An 18,313-nucleotide genomic window follows, 5' to 3' on the forward strand; every position below is an offset into this window, starting at 1 on the left:
CTTATGCTGTGCTTCTAGGCGCTGTATATTCCCCAGACAATTCGCCACTTGAGCTCTGCGGATTTTCGCTCTCTTACTTGCTAATTGTAGAAAATAACCTCTCGTGACTGCTTTCATTGCGTCCCATACCGTACTAAGGGGAAGCCCCGATTCCATGTTAAGCTCTAAATAGTCCTTCAAAACTCTCCTGCAACCCTCCACCACCTCTAGCTCTTGGAGCATAGTCGTGTTAAGCATCCACCTTTTTTCCTTAACCTCTGCCCTGATAGATGACAAAGTCACCCAAACTGGGGCATGATCGGACAAGGTCATATTACCTATCCCTGCTGTAGGGCCCCTTTCTACCAGCCCAATGTCCAGAAAAATACAGTCAATACGGGAGTAGGAGTCATGAACAGATGAATAACATGTATAGTCCCGCTCCCCCCCGTGACTCACCCTCCACACATCCAACACACCCAAAGAGTATGCCAGTGCTCCTAATGCTATTGAATCCCTATTGTCCCCAGAGCGGCTGACTCCTGACCTATCCAGTGCTGGGTCCATTACAGCATTAAAGTCTCCACCCAGAATTAGGGGGCCCTGTACAAAAGTGGCAAGTATATTTTTCACCTTAGTGAAGAAGGCCCCTTGTTGTTCGTTCGGGGCGTACACAGAGGCCAGGGTTAGGTCTACTTGGTCAAGCACTATGTGCACAAACAAAAACCTTCCCCCGGGATCTCGTTTAATCTGCATTATCTGCGCCGCCACCGATGCATGTAGCATCACCGCCACCCCTCTCTTTGACCCTTCAGCAGAGGAAGCAAAAAGAATGAGTGGATAATTGGGGTGGGAGAGGAGTTTTTCGTGCTTACGGCGAAGGTGCGTTTCCTGTAATAAAACTATTTGCGGCTTTAGGTGCATCAGCTCCTTAAAAAATTTTGCCTTTTCTGAGGCATATTCAGGCCCCTGACATTGTAGGACATAATCTTTAGATCAGTACTCATGTGTATTTAATATCAAGGTCCACCGCATTCCCTGCCAGTGAATCCAGCCCTCATCATAGAGGCAGGCCACGTTTTCCAAGCGATAGGCTGGACCTAACCTTCCCTCCCATCCCCACCCCAATACCCCTCCCTCCCACCCCTTATCTCCCTTTTCCCCCACTGAAACACCAACCAGAGGACACATTTCCCCTGAATGGGAATGGAGAAAGCAACCCATCAATTCCTGACAGCCCAGCCCTCTTCCCGCCCCCGCTCCCCCAACCCCACCCCCTTCCATCCTATAACTCCCCAGTCCATAACATAACACCTCACAGCTCACCACATTCGGCCCCAAGTCACTCTTACATATATTCCCTCCCTCCCTCCCCCCTCTGTTCCCTCCCCTCCAGACATTCCCCAGAACCTTCTTACAGCCCCACTACTCATACCCCAAAGCCCAGGCTTCAGGCAAGACCTTACCCATCACAACAAAACAATTAAGTCTCCCCGGTAAAACTCCAGTTCCCTTGTTACTGTCCAAAAAAACTCACAAAGTCTCAACTCAAGCTTGTCCCATGAATTAACAGTCCTTCAAACCTTCCTTGAGGTAGATCAGGTCTCCTCTGCTCCTCCACGTCTTTTCGAGTTGCGCCGGTTAACAGAATCGGGGACCCGCTTCCATCCTTGCAGCTTTGCCTTTGTGGCTGGCGCCATTGTCCCCTGCGGCACGCTCGATGAGACCAGGCCCGCTTCATGAAGGGTCCCCCATACTTCTTTCAGCGACTGGGCTCTATGCTTAGCTGCTTGCAGTGTGTATAAGAGCGAAAAGGGAAACCCCCATCTATAGGGGATGTGCTCTTTGGCTAATATTTCCAGGGCCGGCTTCATCAGACGTCTTTGTTGCAACGTGAATTGTGAAAGATCCTGGTATACTGATATTTTAGCTCCAGCATACTCAAAGTCCTGCGCCTTCCGCGCTAGATTAAAGATCTTCTCTTTCACCTCGTACTTGTGAAATCTTGTGATGATATCCCGCACTTTATTGTCCTGCCTTTTGCCAAGTGCTCTATGTGCCCTGTCCAGAACAATCTCCACTGCTCCATCCTCTGGGCCCAATAGTGCCGCACACAGGGTTCTCACGATCTGCGGGACATCCTCGATCTCACCGCTTTCGGGCACCCCTCTAAACCTTAGGTTGTTCCTCCTGCTTCTGTTTTCTAGATCGTCAATTTTGTATTCCAGATCAGCATTTTTCTTTGCCAAGTCTTGAAAATGTGTCTCGTGGGCGATCAGGGTTTCGGCATGCTCATCCATTCTTGTTTCAACATCCTCTACCCTGCCCCCTAACTCGCGCAAGTCCGTGCTTAGCGCTTCCATGCGGTCGAGGATCTCGTCCTTCGATCCCTTGATGTCCTCTTGTATTTTCGACAAAAGCTGGCGAAGCTCGACTGAAACGCCTTTTTTTTTATTTGGAGGCTGCCGCGATTCGGCCAGGGATAGCGCTGAGTCCGAGTCAAGACGGAGACACGTGCGCCACCGATTCATGGCGCTTAGACACCCGGCTAGGCCCTCCTCCCGATGGCCGCTCTGCTTCTTTATTTCGCACCGCAGCTGATTTACTCATTGTTGCTGGCGCTTTGTTGATCTCGTCTCTCGTTTTCCAGTCAAGTACAGACCCGGGGACCGCCTGTAAGTGCTTTTTGAAGTCCAGGGAGCTCAAGAACTAGGCTGCCATTCTGTAGGATGACGTCACTTCCTCCAAAGTTCCATAGGTTTCTATGGAACTTTGGAAGGCTAAGTGCTTTGAAAATATGCCTCAAAGTCTCCTATCAGTAGTCCATTGTATTTCAGAGGTGTAGGTCTAGTATTCCAATTATAAAAACTAGTGCGCAAAATGAGAAATAGGGTTGACGTGTAACAGTGGTGAGTAATGAGAACAGCCTGCTGCACAGAGTAACTTGAACTTCTTTATTAAATGCATTTTTCAAGATAAATGAATATTTATGTAGGTATTTGTCTTCTTTCATAGATGATTGAAGAGATGAAAAGAATTCCCACAGTTAAAATGTGCGATGTTGACAGCTTTTCTGTAACTCACTACCATCTGCTTGAACCGTATGTTGACAGAGAAATGGACACAGAACAGGTGATGGGTTCTTATGTACTACTGTCTTGATGTACTTAATGTTTGCAACATGGCAAAAAAAAAAAGCACAACAAAATGCAAAAGGTATGAAATTTGTATTGCTCATTGGCACAGAGAAAATTTTTTTAGCACTCTATTTGTAATTAAGAAAAGTGAAGCTTGCTTATATATTTATAAAATCTTACATCCCACCAAAATTTGATCTATAATTCCATAAAAATGCATAAAAAGATTGAAGTACTGTATATACTCGAATATAAACTGAGACTTTTTTTGTACAAAAAAGCATTTAAAAATTTAATCTAGGTTTAGAGACCTCCCTCCCTCCCATAGTGTTTCCTCCTCCTCTACTGCTGATATGACCACCGCCAGCCCTCTTGAACCAGCAGCATTTGTCAATGACTGATTCCCTCCCTCCCCCCACCCCAAACTGGCACGACTCGCAATTAGTTAGTTCTTCCCTCTACCCCCCCCCCCCCCGATAACCCGCCTCTCGTACCCACCAGTAGGCACCCCCCTTCCAGGCCTACTATAATTCTCTGGTGGTCTAGTGGCACATTGGGGCAGGAACGATCCCCACTCGCTCCTGCCCATGCTGTCTCTGTGGTAAAAATGGCTGCCGCTACTTCTAGCAGCAATCTCACGAGACTGCCGCTTGAAGTCGTGGTAGCCGTTTTACCACAGAAACAACATGAACAGGAGTGAGCAGGGATCGCTCTTGCCCAAATGCACTACTAGACCACCAGAGAGGTACGGTAGGCCTGGGGGGGAGGGGCTCATCTGTTCAGAAGGAAGGAACCAAGTGCAAGCTGTGCTGGTTCAGAGGGAGAGAGTGAGTCAGTGAGAACTCTGCAAATTCAGAGGCCTGGTGAAGGAGAATGAGGGATACTACAGGGAGAGAGGGAATGGGAGAAATGCTGGACGTCACGGGGGTGGGAGGAAGGGAGGGGAATGCCGGACACCACAGGGGAGAGAAGGAAGAATGGATTGGAAGGAATGCTGAAATATAAACTCGGTTCATGTTTGAGTTAACATTCCCCCCCCCCTTTATTTTTTTTAGGGGAAAGATGTTATTTTATATTTGAGTATATACGATATGCCCTGGTTAGTGGAGGGGATGAGGGGGAGAGAGGGGGGTCTGGAGGGATAGTGTGAAGGGGAATATATTAGTGCTTAGAGATTGGGACTTCTTTTGTTGTTCTGAAGTAATATAAAAGTTAATAAATATTTAAAAAGGAAAACAAAAGTGGGAAAGACTAGGCGTAATGCCATTAGAACATGTTCTACAGAGCAGCAGCACATTTTTAAATTTATCTGACATACGAGGAGGAGAACATGTTCAATTTCTGGATATATTTGCCTATAGGCAATTACAACTTCCTTAGCAGCTGCAACAGATGAATCCAGAGATTTGTGGGTTGTGACCATCTACCAGCAGGTGGAGATAGAGAACTGAATTGACCTCTGCCTTAAAGGATGGTGTACTCCTGGTCAGTTAGTATATCTCTATCTCCAGCAAGTGGTAGATGGTCGTCTTCATCCTTCTGGGTTCATCTCGTGTTCTGCTTCAGTTATGGTGACTGGTTGAGCGGTGCCAGCTTTAAGGGGTACACCTGGTGGTGCCATGTCCCTCCCCCGCCCCGTAACCCTTCATGGCTCTGCTTTCTCTTTCTGGTGCCTTCTCACTCCTTCACAGATTGTAAAAAAAAAAAATAATAATTTAGCCCGGTAGTAAGAGAGCAAGTCAGTGAGAAAGCGCTAGCTTCCTGCGGGGCAGCCCCTTTAGCAGGAGAGAGAGACACCGGCAGTTGCAGTGGTTGTGTCTGGGGCAGGGTCTGAGTTCCTCCCGACAGCGTTGCTGGAGCAGAGAAGTCTTCCCGCGGTGAGTGTGTTCTTTTCTTCCTCGTGGTTTCATTAGCAGGTTGGAAGATGGCGGCTAAAGCTGTGGGAAGCGGTGAGCAGTGTCAGGGAAATGTTATGATAAAATGAGAAGAACAGTGAAGAAAAAACTTAGAGGAGCTGCTGCGAGGGTCAAACATTTACATCAGGCATGGTTACTGTTCAAAAACACCATCCTATAAGCCCAGGCCAAATATGTTCCGTGTATTAAAAAAGGAGGACGGAAGACCAAACGACAGCCAGCATGGTTAAAAAAGTGAGGCGCAAGAAGCTATTTGAGCTAAAAGAAAATCCTTCAGAAAATGGAAGAAGGAACCGACTGAAAATAATAAGAAACAGTATAAGGAATGTCAAGTCAAATGCAAAACACTGATAAGGAAGGCTAAGAGGGACTTCGAAAAAAAGATTGCGTTGGAGGCCAAAACACGTTGTAAAAAAAATTTTGGTATATTAAAAGCAGGAAGCCGGCAAAAGAATCGGTTGGACCGCTAGATGACCGAGGAGTGAAAGGGGCGATCAGGGAAGACAAAGCCGTAGCAGAGAGATTAAATCAATTCTTTGCTTCGGTCCTCACCGAGGAAGATTTGGGTGGGATACCGGTGCCAGAAATGGTATTCGAAGCTGACGAGTTGGAGAAACTTAATGAATTTTCTGTAAACCTGGAGGATGTAATGGGGCAGTTCTACAAACTGAAGAGTAGCAGGGACGCCCAAATCACGTTCAACCTTAGAGATGGTCATCCCCGATTTTCGCCGATAATGGAAACCGAGAACGCCCATCTCAGAAACGACCAAGTCCAAGCCATTTGGTTGTGGGAGGAGCCAGCATTCGTAGTGCACTGGTCCTCCTGGACACCAACCCTAGGGGACACTGCAGTGGACTTCAGAAATTGCTCCCAGGTGCATAGCTCCCTTACCTTGGGTGCTGAGCCCCCCCAAAAAAAACCACTACCCACAACTGTACAACACTACCATATCCCTAAGGGGGCACCTACATGTGGGTACAGTGGGTTTCTGGTGGGTTTTGAAGGGCTCACATTTACCACCACAAGCGGACCGCCTGGCTTGAAGTGCACTGCACCCACTAAAACTGCTCCAGGGACCTGCATACTGCTGTCATGGAGCTGGGTATGACATTTGAGGCTGGCATAGAGGCTGGCAAAAAAAAAATATTTTTTTTTTTAGGGTGGGAAGGGGTTAGTGACCACTGGGGGAGTAAGGGGAGGTCATCCCCGATTCCCTCCGGTGGTCATCTGGTCAGTTCGGGCACCTTTTTGAGGCTTGGTCATAAGAATATGGACCAAGTAAAGTCGGTCGAGGATGCCCATGTGTTAGGCACACCCCAGTTCCGCCTTCGCTATGCTTCCGACATGCCCCTGTGAACTTTGGTCGTCCCCGCGATGGAAAGCAGTTGAGGATGGCCAAAATCGGTTTTCGATTATGCCGATTTGGGCATCCCTGGGAAAAGGACGCCCATCTCCCGATTTGTGTCGAAAGATGGGCGCCCTTCTCTTTCAAAAATAAGCCTGTTTATATACATTCATGACATTTATTGAAAATACCATGACTTGGACAAGTTTCACTACCATAGACTCCTGCTTCTTGGTACATTTTGATTTTCTTGTGAGAGCAAATGACTTTATGCCATGGTACAGGGAAAGGGAAATGTGGCTGCCTTTCTGTGGTATTTTGCAACTACATTCAAAGCGGTTTACATATATACAGGTACTTATTTTGTACCTGGGGCAATGGAGGGTTAAGTGACTTGCCCACAGTCACAAGGAGCTGCAGTGGGAATTGAACCCTGTTCCCCAGGATCAAAGTCCGCTGCACTAACCACTAGGTTACTCCTCCACTCCACAGTAATTTTTATAAATTTGTGACCAGAAAGATATCTGTTTACTCACTGTGAATATCTATGGTGTTGGGAGCAGAGAAGGAGAAGCAAAAATTGTAAAATTAAATGTTTTCATTTGAATAAAATCTGAAATACGTATGTTTGCTTGAATATGCAATACAGAGTAATTTTCAATTTCCTCTACTTGTTTGCTAGCCAGATGCTCGGTTAGCTGCTGATGAAGAATCAAAGCGAATGGATGACTTGCAGAAAGATGATGAGAGAGAGAGGAGAGAACAGCTTGAAAAAGCCCGTCTCCGAGGAAATCATGCGTTGAAAATGGTCCATTTAGCACAAGTAAGGGCGGTAGTTGTCTTGGTTTTTTTTTCTCCTTTTCTTTAATATTAATTTTTGTTAATTAACAAAGAAAAGAAAAAATTGTACTGTCAATTAGCAGGAAAAGTAGCTGACACACTGTAAGAATAAAATATCTTTTGAAGCTCAATAACCTTAATCGCTATTTGGGGGGGGGGGGGGGGGCGAAGAGATGTTTAGCAATAGAGCAATACAAGATGGCTTTGAAAGAATTGACTGTGTTTTTCTTCTTCATTTATTTTGTTATTAGTTAAAGAGTACCAGTGGCTTTAAAACCAGTTCAGTTTGCCTTCTATCTAAGTAGTCTTGCAGTTTTTCTTCATAGTCAAACTACTAAGTACATTTTATTAGAGAGCATTTATTTGATTAGGGAAGGTATAGGCTTGAACTACAGTTCTTTTTAGCATCATAATTCATGTATGCATGATTTTTCATGATTTACTGATCTGTTGATTAAGGCCAGCTGTTACAGTAACTCTAAACTCAAATGGGCAGAGTAGTGTCTGTACTACTTAAGCATGATCAGATGACGTCATTATTACTACAGTATACATGGTACTTCTCCAAGAACAAGCAGGACGTGATCCATCTTGCATTTGGGTGATGTCATCCAACAGAACCCCGGAACGGATGCTGCCCAGCATTCAAGAAAATTCTGACAGCATTTGGCATGCTCACTTCTCATGCCCGGGTGTCAACATAAGTGCACGAGACCTGCTTTTCCACGGAGTAGAGCAGTCGAGCTTGTGCGTTCCAGGGCTTTTTTTCATTCATTATTTTCTTCTTTTTTTCAATTTTCAGTATGCTCAGCCTGTTTTAATTTTACTTAATTTTTTTTGCAGCTCTCTCTTAGGCCTGAGCACCTGGTTGTAACTCCCCCTCCTTTTCTTTTTCCCCTAAAAATTGAGACATTTGATCTCGCTTTCTGCTATTTTTGCCTTGCCAATTAAAATTCCCAGTGGTTTTAAGAAGTGTACTAGGTATGGCAAAAACTGTATCTGATACAGTTGGTGTTTGCTATATTTAGGACCTGACCATAAAGCCTCTGTCACCTCTGTTGTAAAATGCAGAAAAGGACACAAAAGAGTGGAGAGGCCCACTGCAAGAAACTCTTTGGCACGTCTAAGTCTGGTCCATCAGCATTGGAGGTATCGGTCGGTATGACTGGCGGCACTGCATTGGACACTGGGGGCACACTGACATCAAGGAAGTCTTCCCTTGCTTCGACATTGAGTGCCAGTATGGCCCCCATCAGTCCTACCTGCATTGGACCCAGCACTGAGAGCTCATCAGGATTCGACATAGTCCTCATTGGCATTGTCAACGTTGTCATTGAGCAAAGGCAAAGAAGCACTGATGTTGATCTCTCCTGAAGCATGGTATCAGGAGCTTGGGGTAAATGATATCGCTGGTACCTGAGAAATGTTGGCACTAAGAGGAGTACTACTTCATGGAGTTGGTGTCGATGTGCCAATCTCCTTGATGCTTGGGACCAGCCTTCCAATTCGGTTATCACCGATCCCCACAGTGGCCCCACCTTTACCAATGCCTGCATCCAAGGAACGGCTTCGACTATGCTCCAGGAGGAGTTGGAGTGGATCTTACTCAATGCAATGCCAAAGCCTTGAGGGTGTTGATGGCTATGGCTCTGCCCTAATCGATCCTCGAGGCCCATGCATTGTCTATTGCCTGTGTGCTGCTACTGGTGCTCCTGTGAAGAAGCCACTGAAGCCCATGAAGTTTAAGGCTCTTCAGCTTGGAAAAGAGATGGATGAGGGGAGATATGATTGAGGTCTACAAAATCCTGAGTAGTGTAGAGCGAGTAGAAGAAAATTGATTTTTTTTTTTTACTCGTTCCAAAAGTACAAAGACTAGGGAATACTTGAGGAAGTTACATGGAAATACTTTTAAAACAAATAGGAAATATTTTTTCACTCAACGAATAGTTAAGCTCTGAAGCTCTTTGCTGGAGGAGGTGGTAACAGTGGTTAGCCTATCTGGGTTTTTAAAAGGTTTGGACAAATTCCTGGAGGAAAAGTCAATAGTCTACTATTGAGGCAGACATGGGAAGCAACTGTTTGCCCTGGGATTTGTAGTATAGAGTGTTGCCACAATTTGGATTTCTGCCAGGTACTTGTGACCTGGCTTGGCCACTGTTCGGAAAACAGGATACTGGGCTAGATGGACCATTGGTCTGACCCAGTATGGCTACTCTTATGTTCTTATTATACTTGGTATACCGCCCTTTTTGAATAACTGTACTCTTTACTCTGTATTTGTTCACACCTGAATCTGTAACCATCTCTCCGGAACTATGTAAGCCACATTGAGCCTACAAATAGGTGGGAAAATGTGGGATACAAATGTAACAAATAACAAATCGGAGCGGTTCACAATTTTAAAAAACCTAAATAAAAAGGAAAAGAAATCCGTTAAAATAGAAAAGTATAAAACTGCTGAAATTTACTGCAGATCAATTTAGCGCTATCCAGAGCAGTGGGGCAGAGCAGTTCAGTGTGAATGCCATTTTCCACTGTCCTATATTGCCTCTCAATCAGTTTCTAAGCCATGATGAGTTTTATTTATAAGTAGCTTATGAGGGACAGTTCCAAAAACTTTGCTGAAGTCTATGTACACCACATCTATTGTAGTTCTCTCCTTCAATCCAACGTCTGGTCACCCGGTTAATGAAATTCATGCGGCAGGACATACCTGTAGTAAAATCATGCTGCCTCGGATCCTCTAGTCAGTTGTATTCCAGAAACTGCACAGTCCTCTATTTTAGCACTGTTTCCATTAATTTGCTTACACCGAGATCAAACCAGCCTCCTTGTAGTTGCCAGCTTCCTCCTTGCTTCCGTGGAGAAGAGACCACATCCGCACTTCTCCAGTCCTTGGGATCACTCCCAATTTCTAAATACGTAGTGAAAGGTCAGACATCGGAGTCACCAGAACTTCCCTAATACCTTCTGATGTGTTCCATCTGGCCCAATTTGCTTTGCCTACTTTTAGTTTTAGGTAGCTTATTATGAACACAGTCTCTTGAAAATCATTCAAGGTCTACCTCATTTCCATTCCTTTGTTTGTTTTCTGTGATCTTATTCCTGTCACTTCATCTGTGAACACAGACCCTTTTGCAGCAACAGCCAAGAGATGTTTAGGATAAGAGTCTAACAACTTTGCAGAGGAGGGGATGGTATATATTTTTCCCATTCTTCTTGGTAGACTAACTTAAGTTCTTTAGGTTGGTTGCAGATTTTCAAGTCTTGCCATCGATTTTCTGTTGTATTCATATCTGGATTTTGACTGGGCCCACAGCATCGACTTTACTCCTGTTAAGCTACTCCATTGTTGCTTTTGCTTTGTGCTTAAGATTATTGTTCTGCTGAAAGGTGTATCTTCTCCCCAGTCCCTGGTCTTTGGCAGACTGGGGCAAGTTTTCTTCCAGGATTAGCCAATACATTGCATTATCTATGTTTTTCTTTGATCTTCACAATCCTCCTTGTACACAACATAGGAAAAAAATAGTGTCTTGAAAAGTAATAAAAGAACATTTTACAGTGAAATGGAAAAAAACTCACAGAACTGAAATGTATTTCTTCATGGCAAAAGTGATCTGTGAAGATGGCTTTTGAAAACAGTAATTTACCACGTTTTATGCACAGCAAGCTATTAATGAAGTGAAAAATAATATTGAGTAGAGAGGAAAAATTGTATTGTTAGTCACCAAACTGCCTATTTTCTAAGAGTAAACAAGCTGCTAATTGTAATTACCGTGTTCTTGAAGGACCGGGAGAAACTCCTGAAGGAACTTGAACAGATGCAGTATGTGGATCTGGCCCGACGGAGGCAAATTGTGGCCCAGATGCCACAACAGCTGTTTGAACCTGCATACCGCCGTTCCGAAATTAAAGAAGATTGGCAGAGAGAGCTAGAATTTGCCTTTGAAGACTTATACACAGAAGACCGAAGTAAGATGTGATCATTTATTTTTCATACATTATAGATAGAGTTCCCTCCCAACTAAAGAGTTGCACAGGGACAAAAGTTTCACCTATCCCCACTCGTCCTCGCTGGAATTCCCGCCCATTCCCCTCAAGTAATCTCCTCCATCCCCGCCCATCCTCTGTACTAAAATATCTGACTTGTGGTAAAATAACCCAACTTAACAGCCCTTGTTGATTTCTCCTCTCAGTGCTTATGGGGACTTCAATGCTTTCAACTGTATTTATTAAGTTTTTGTGCTATTATTATTGCCATACTCAATATCTTCAGCACCAAAATTATTTCTTAAAGGAGGGGGCAAAATATATACAAATAGAAACGCCCAGCTCCTATCATCATTTGAAATGAAGGGACTATGATAGGAGCTGGACGTTTCTATTGATATTATAATTGCCATGGCACAAGGAAAGGATAGGTAGACCGGCCTGGCACTACACTTCCGCAGGAACCCTGCAGGACCTGTATCTATTCCCAGGGGGAAACCCGCAGGACCTGCGTCCATTGCCGTGGCATCCCTGCAGGGACCTGCATCCATCCTCGTGAGATTTCTGTGGACCTGCATCCATCCCCGTGGGATCCCAGCGGCTGCTTAGTAAACAGGGGGATAAGTAAGCAAAGGCCAAATGACTTTCACAAGGTCATGCTAACAGTTGGAGAAATATCATTTAAACAGGAGTTGCTAATTTTCACAGTTCTGTCTGTAATCCAGCCATCGGGGCTATACTGCTTAGTACTAAAATGATTTGATGAAAACCCTAAACATCTGTAACTAATTTAAAACTTAATTTTGGTACAGTATTTCACATATGAACTTGGGTTAGAAAATCCTAGTGTAGCTCTAATCCGAAAAATTAGAGATTCTTGAAAACTCCTAATGTAGTGTATAAGCTGAATGGGCTGTATGACAGTTGAACAAACTGTGATCGTCGATTCAGCTCCTACACTAGACTTGGCAGTTTTCATGAATCTATTCAGTCATTCAACTGAGAAGAGAATATGTGTGTTTGGTTTTTTTTCTTTCTTTTGTGTCTCTTTTTTCATGTGGAATCAAATTGGAGGAAGTATAATTTGCCATATTTAAATCTGGGTGAGCAATGTTCTTTTTACCTTTTATTTTCATTTAAGAAGTGAAAGGAGATATGGTATTGCACCTAGAACCAGAGCCTCTGCCAGCACCCTCTGTTCAGATCCAGGATGAAGATTTGGATGTATCCATGGAACCTGACCGTGTGTCTGACAAGCAACGTGAAGCAGAAGATGGCAGATTTGAGGAAATTACATCTGATTCTGGTAAGTCAAGGCATAAGGAATGCTACTAATGCATTGTTAAAAATGTCAGTCTTAATGTAAATATTTTTTTCTATGTCATGGTGCTATGGGCTTTGGAACTTTCTGATCTTGTTTACCCAGTTATTAGTTAAAATTTACATTTTGAAGAGCTGTCTTTAGAAAAACCACTCTAAGACTTAAACCTGGGTTTTGAAGTGGACATTTTTATGGTGTTCATTATCTTTCATCCATTTTAAATTATCCTAATCTCTCAGTTCTGTACCATAGACAGATGTCTGTTGAGTAGTTGGATATCTGTTAATAGTGCACTATAAAGTGAATCAAAAATGGGAGAAAATAAAGGAGAGCCTGGCACTTTTTATGAGCTAGAAAATATGCTTAACTAAAAGCAACACTAGGAAAAATGATGTATTTTGCTTTTTAAATTGATTTTATTTTAATGTAAAGTACAAATAGATTTTGCCTTAATATCCATTTCATCATGAATATGCATTGTCACCAAAGAAAAATCTTTCTGACTTTTATATCTAAAATACGCATACGTTAGGATTTACCAACCACTTTTGATATGTGAATATTCAAATTTCTTTGTTTATGCTTTCCAACAAATGGAGGTCTGTAGATAACACCTGTGTGGAAACAGGTTCCATTTTCTCTTTCTGGGACGATCCAAGTAGTTTCTTCCTTGCCCCAGGTTCCCTTCTTTTCAGCCGCTATGATATTATTTTTCACATAGAGTGCCACTTTTCCACCTCTTCGGCCCTCCTTATCCTTCCTAAAATGATTGTTGCCTGGTATGGTCGCATCCCATTCATGTAAATCATTGAACCATGTCTCTGTAATAGTAACAATATCCAAGTCTTCCTCAAACAGTGCTTACAAATCTTGAACCTTCTTACTTATACTATGAGCATTTGTTCTCATTGTTTTCCATGTGTTGTTAGGTGAGTTTAGATGGTTTTCTATATTAACATTACCTTCCCCCACTGCCATCATGCTCTAGGGGTGAGTTTCTGTATTCTCTTGTTCCCCTTTTGTCACACCTACCCTTTAATTTAAATGTCAAGAAATACAATGTCTGAATTTGTCCCCAAGGATCCTTTTTCCTGTCACAGAAAGATGTAGCCCATCATTACAGTACAACTTATTTTTCCATGTACTTATTGAATTCCTCTGTTCAATAACAGAACCCCCCTCTTCATATCCACATAAATTCTTACATACAGACTCTCTCAAAACCACACATGCTTGTACTTCTGTTAAATGTGGTTGATGAAATTACGATATTGGGACAATTTGCTATACCTGTTGGAAAGTTGTTTTTAGGGTCTAAGTTTAATGCAGACTATTAAAGAACAGGGCCTGTGGCAAATATTGTGTTAATTCTTACTTACAGTTGGTTAGTAAATCTCATTTATTTAGGTTCTCTGACAGCCCCTAGTAAAACAAGAGGAAATGCCTGACTTGTAACTTGGAAGAAATATTGTGATTTCATTGGAGCAACTGTAACCTAGGACTTATGTAGCAATATATCAATGTAATGTATTTTGGGTGTTTTTGTTCCCTTCAAAGTGTCTGCAGCAAAAGGACCTGCCCAACCTCCATCAAACTTGGTCTTAAAGAAATTGTTAAGTAAGATCAGGACCCAGAAAAACCATTGGATGTCTAAGACAGAGGTAGAAACTTTAAGTGATACAATTGAGTCTGGGTCCCTTCCTGTTGGAGAAAGACAACTGGATGGAAACGATGCTGAACAAAAAGGAGAAAAGGAGTATCATGCTGGCACACCACCCATTGGTAAGCCCTATTTGACTGTTCAGTTTGCATTGACTGTTTTCTATATGGGAATAGTTCTTGGTATTTAGAGACTGTAGTATTGTTTCTCTGAGGACAAGTGAGATTGATATTATCACGTATTGGTGACAACATCCACGGAGCCTACATAAGTAATGCCATACTGGGAAAAGACCAAGGGTCCATCGAGCCCAGCATCTTGTCCACGACAGCGGCCAATCCAGGCCAAGGGCACCTGGCAAGCTTCCCAAATGTACAAACATTCTGTACATGTTATTCCTGGAATTTTGGATTTTTCCAAGTCTAAACTTAGTAGCGGTTTATGGACTTGTCCTTTAGGAAATCGTCCAACCCCTTTTTAAACTCTGCTAAGCTAACCGCCTTCACCACATTCTCCGGCAATGAATTCCAGAGTTTAATTACACGTTGGGTGAAGAAACATTTTCTACGATTTGTTTTAAATTTACTACACTGTAGTTTCATCGCATGCCCCCTAGTCCTAGTATTTTTGGAAAGCGTGAACAGACACTTCACATCCACCTGTTCCACTCCACTCATTATTTTATATACCTCTATCATGTCTCCCCTCAGCCGTCTCTTCTCCAAGCTGAATAGCCCTAGCCTCCTTAATCTTTCTTCATAGGGAAGTCGTCCCATCCCCGCTATCATTTTAGTCGCCCTTCGCTGCACCTTTTCCAATTCTACTATATCTTTCTTGAGATGCAGCGACCAGAATTGAACACAATACTCAAGGTGCGGTCGCACCATGGAGCGATACAACGGCATTATAACATCCTCACACCTGTTTTCCATACCTTTCCTAATAATACCCAACATTCTATTCGCTTTCCTAGCTGCAGCAGCACACTGAGCAGAAGGTTTCAGTGTGTTATCGACGACGACACCCAGATCCCTTTCTTGGTCCGTAACTCCTAACGTGGAACCTTTCATGACGTAGCTATAATTCGGGTTCTTTTTTCCCACATGCTTCACCTTGCACTTGCTCACATTAAACGTCATCTGCCATTTAGCCTCCCAGTCTCGTAAGATCCTCTTGTAATTTTTCACAATCCTGTTGCGAGTTAACGACTTTGAATAACTTTGTGTCATCAGCAAATTTAATTACCTCGCTAGTTACTCCCATCTCTAAATCATTTATAAATATATTAAAAAGCAGCGGTCCTAGCACAGACCCCAGAGGAACCCCACTAACTACCCTTCTCCATTGTGAATACTGCCCATTTAACCCCACTCTCTGTTTCCTATCCTTCAACCAGTTTTTAATCCACTATAGGACATTTCCTCCTATCCCATGACCCTCCAATTTCCTCTGTAGCCTTTCATGAGGTACCTTGTCAAACGCCTTTTGAAAATCCAGATACACAGTATCAACCGGCTCCCCTTTGTCCACATGTTTGTTTACTCCTTCAAAGAATTGAAGTAAATTGGTCAGGCAAGATTTCCCCACACAAAAGCCGTGCTGACTCGGTCTCAGTAATCCATGTCCTTGGATGTGCTCTGTTATTTTGTTTTTAATAATAGCCTCTACCATTTTCCCCAGCACCGACATCAGACTCACCGGTCTATAATTTCCCGGATCTCCCCTGGAGCCTTTTTTTAAAATGGGCGTTACATTGGCCACCCTCCAATCTTCCGGTACCACGCTCGATTTTAAGGATAAGTTGCATATCACTAAGATCACTAGCCTAGGATGGGAAAAAAAAACTTTGAGGCAGTGCCTTTCCACTCGACGCTCAAACGCAGGACCCAGCAGTCTTGGGTTTTCCGCAGAACAGAGAGGTTGGTTTTCTAATCTCTCCTTTGCGCGTCAAACTTTCTCTAGTTTGGTACCTTCCCTTTTCAGCATATTTTTATTTTTCTGTCATATTTTCTCATTGTTACATTTAACCAAGATATATTTTTTTCAAATTAAAATTTTTATTTCAGCTTTAGGAACCTCTGAGGCGTTTTTTTGGCCGAGGAGTATCAACCATTTTTGTTCAGAGATTTACTCAAACACCCTGGACCATTGAGCCTTTTGACTTTGCATCAGCCATTTTTCCATGTCAAAGAGGGTACAGAGTGGCTTTAAAAAGTGTATTCTGTGCAACAGGACTATATTAGGCACTGATACTACTACTACTTAGCATTTCTATAGCGCTACTAGGGTTACGCAGCGCTGTACAAGTTAAAACATGGGGAAGGACAGTCCATGCTCAAGAGAGCTTACAATCTAAAGGTATCCCCATAACTGGTGTGTTCAGTGCTTGGGTCTGGAGCACCGGGACATAGTGGGACCCCTGTCTGCACATGCAAATGAGGACACTTAAATCCCGCAGAGTCCAGCGTGATAAATGTTTTGGTTCTGCTTCAGCATCAAGTATGACAGGGGATTTGGCACTGGTGCAGAACATTTATCAACATCTGCATCTACACTGGGTTGTCCAGTGCTGCATTGGGAATGCCTGACATCGGACTCTATACTGAGCCTGTGTAAGGACACCACATCGTCCACATCGATGCCACGTGCATTGAGGGACCTGCAGCGTAAAAATGGTCTTCCATACCAGTGAGCTATAATGCACGCTGCCTCCACGCCTCCTCTACAAGGGGAAATCTGGACTATGCTCATGAAGGAGCTTTTAGGACTACTGCATACACAGTCTATTCAGGCTTACATAGTATTTGTACCTCAACCCAGCCTGAGGATACACCGGAGATGTAGTCAAGGGAGAGGGTCCCACACACCAGCTTGGATTCAACCGTCGGGGGCAACTGGAACCCAACTGACACACGTGTCGACATCGGCAGAGGAACTCTTCCTGGTTCAGAGATACATCTTCCTCAATGTTCTTCTACGCAGAGACGGTGCTCTAGTCGATACACTCTTCCACATACTTTTAAGTGGAGTACTTTGAAGAGTCAGATATTTCCTGGGAGTTGGAGCAGGATCCACAGGACCTCTCAGCTGAGCAGTCCCTATGGCATCCCATGTGAACTTCTCCGCTATCTGAAAGTCGTAAGACTCCCTCAGAAAGTATATCTCCTGGTTTTGTCCACGAGATGACCCCAGGCCATACCTTTCAAACTTGAGATTGAAGAGGAACCTCGTTCAGAGCTCTGTGATGTTCTAGACTAGGACTCTCTTCCTAGAGAGGGAATCGCTGTCCCCCTTCATACTGTTATGAAAGATTCCTTTTTTAAAAACTGGGAAGCTCCACTTACAGTTCAGGTTGCTCCAAAGAAAATTGATGCTACGTACAGGATACAGAAATGCACTGGGTTTGAAAAAACACAGTTATCCCATCATTCCATAGTTGTGGAATCCGCCTTAAAGCACACTCATATTGTGAGATCTCATGCTTCTGCTCCAGGCAGAGAAGCTAGAACCTTAGACTCTTTGGCAGGCAAACAGTGCTAACCAACCACATATTAGAGTATCAATTTCAATGGATCTAGTGTGAGGATAAATAATAGTGGAGAGTGGGCAGCCCTGGCGAGTGCCCCTTATTGTAGGGAAGGCTTCTGACGTAAATCCATTGACCACCACCTTTGCCTTAGGATTGGCATATAAAACTTGTACAAACTGGATGAAATTGTCCCTGAAGCCATATTGTTGTAAGACCAAAAACATAAAATCCCAAATAACCTAATTGAACGCCTTCTCTGCATCAAAGCTTACCAACAGAGAAGGTAAAGATGGCCATTCCCAGTTTGCTAGTGATGCAAGGATTTTACGAACATTTTTAGCTACCGAGCACCCCTTAACAAATCCCACCTGAGCTTCATGCAGGAGAGCAGGCAAAAGGCGTGCCATTCTGTTGTCTAGATCCTTAGCCAGGATCTTGATTTCCATGTTCAATAAAGATAGTGGCCGGAAAGAATCTGGGGACAATGGGTCTTTGCCTGGTTTTAAAAGAACTATAATATGAGCCATATTCAAATCCCCCGAGAGCTAATCCGAGGCGAGAAGAGCATTAAACATATTAGTGGTGGAATTGCC

At 43.5% G+C, this 18,313-nt stretch overlaps 1 protein-coding gene across 1 annotated transcript in view; it reads left to right on the plus strand.

Moving 5' to 3' along the window:
* CEP295 (centrosomal protein 295) overlaps positions 1 to 18,313 on the plus strand; it is a 178,294-nt gene that overhangs the window by 22,317 nt on the left and 137,664 nt on the right. Inside the window, exons 5-9 of the mRNA XM_030200190.1 lie at positions 2,995 to 3,111; positions 7,063 to 7,203; positions 11,009 to 11,192; positions 12,352 to 12,516; positions 14,089 to 14,313. Of these exons, the coding sequence (XP_030056050.1) occupies positions 2,995 to 3,111; positions 7,063 to 7,203; positions 11,009 to 11,192; positions 12,352 to 12,516; positions 14,089 to 14,313 (832 nt within the window). The remainder of the gene's footprint in view (positions 1 to 2,994; positions 3,112 to 7,062; positions 7,204 to 11,008; positions 11,193 to 12,351; positions 12,517 to 14,088; positions 14,314 to 18,313) is intronic.

The sequence above is a fragment of the Microcaecilia unicolor genome, chromosome 4, assembly GCF_901765095.1.
Source record: "Microcaecilia unicolor chromosome 4, aMicUni1.1, whole genome shotgun sequence".
NCBI lineage: Eukaryota > Metazoa > Chordata > Amphibia > Gymnophiona > Siphonopidae > Microcaecilia > Microcaecilia unicolor.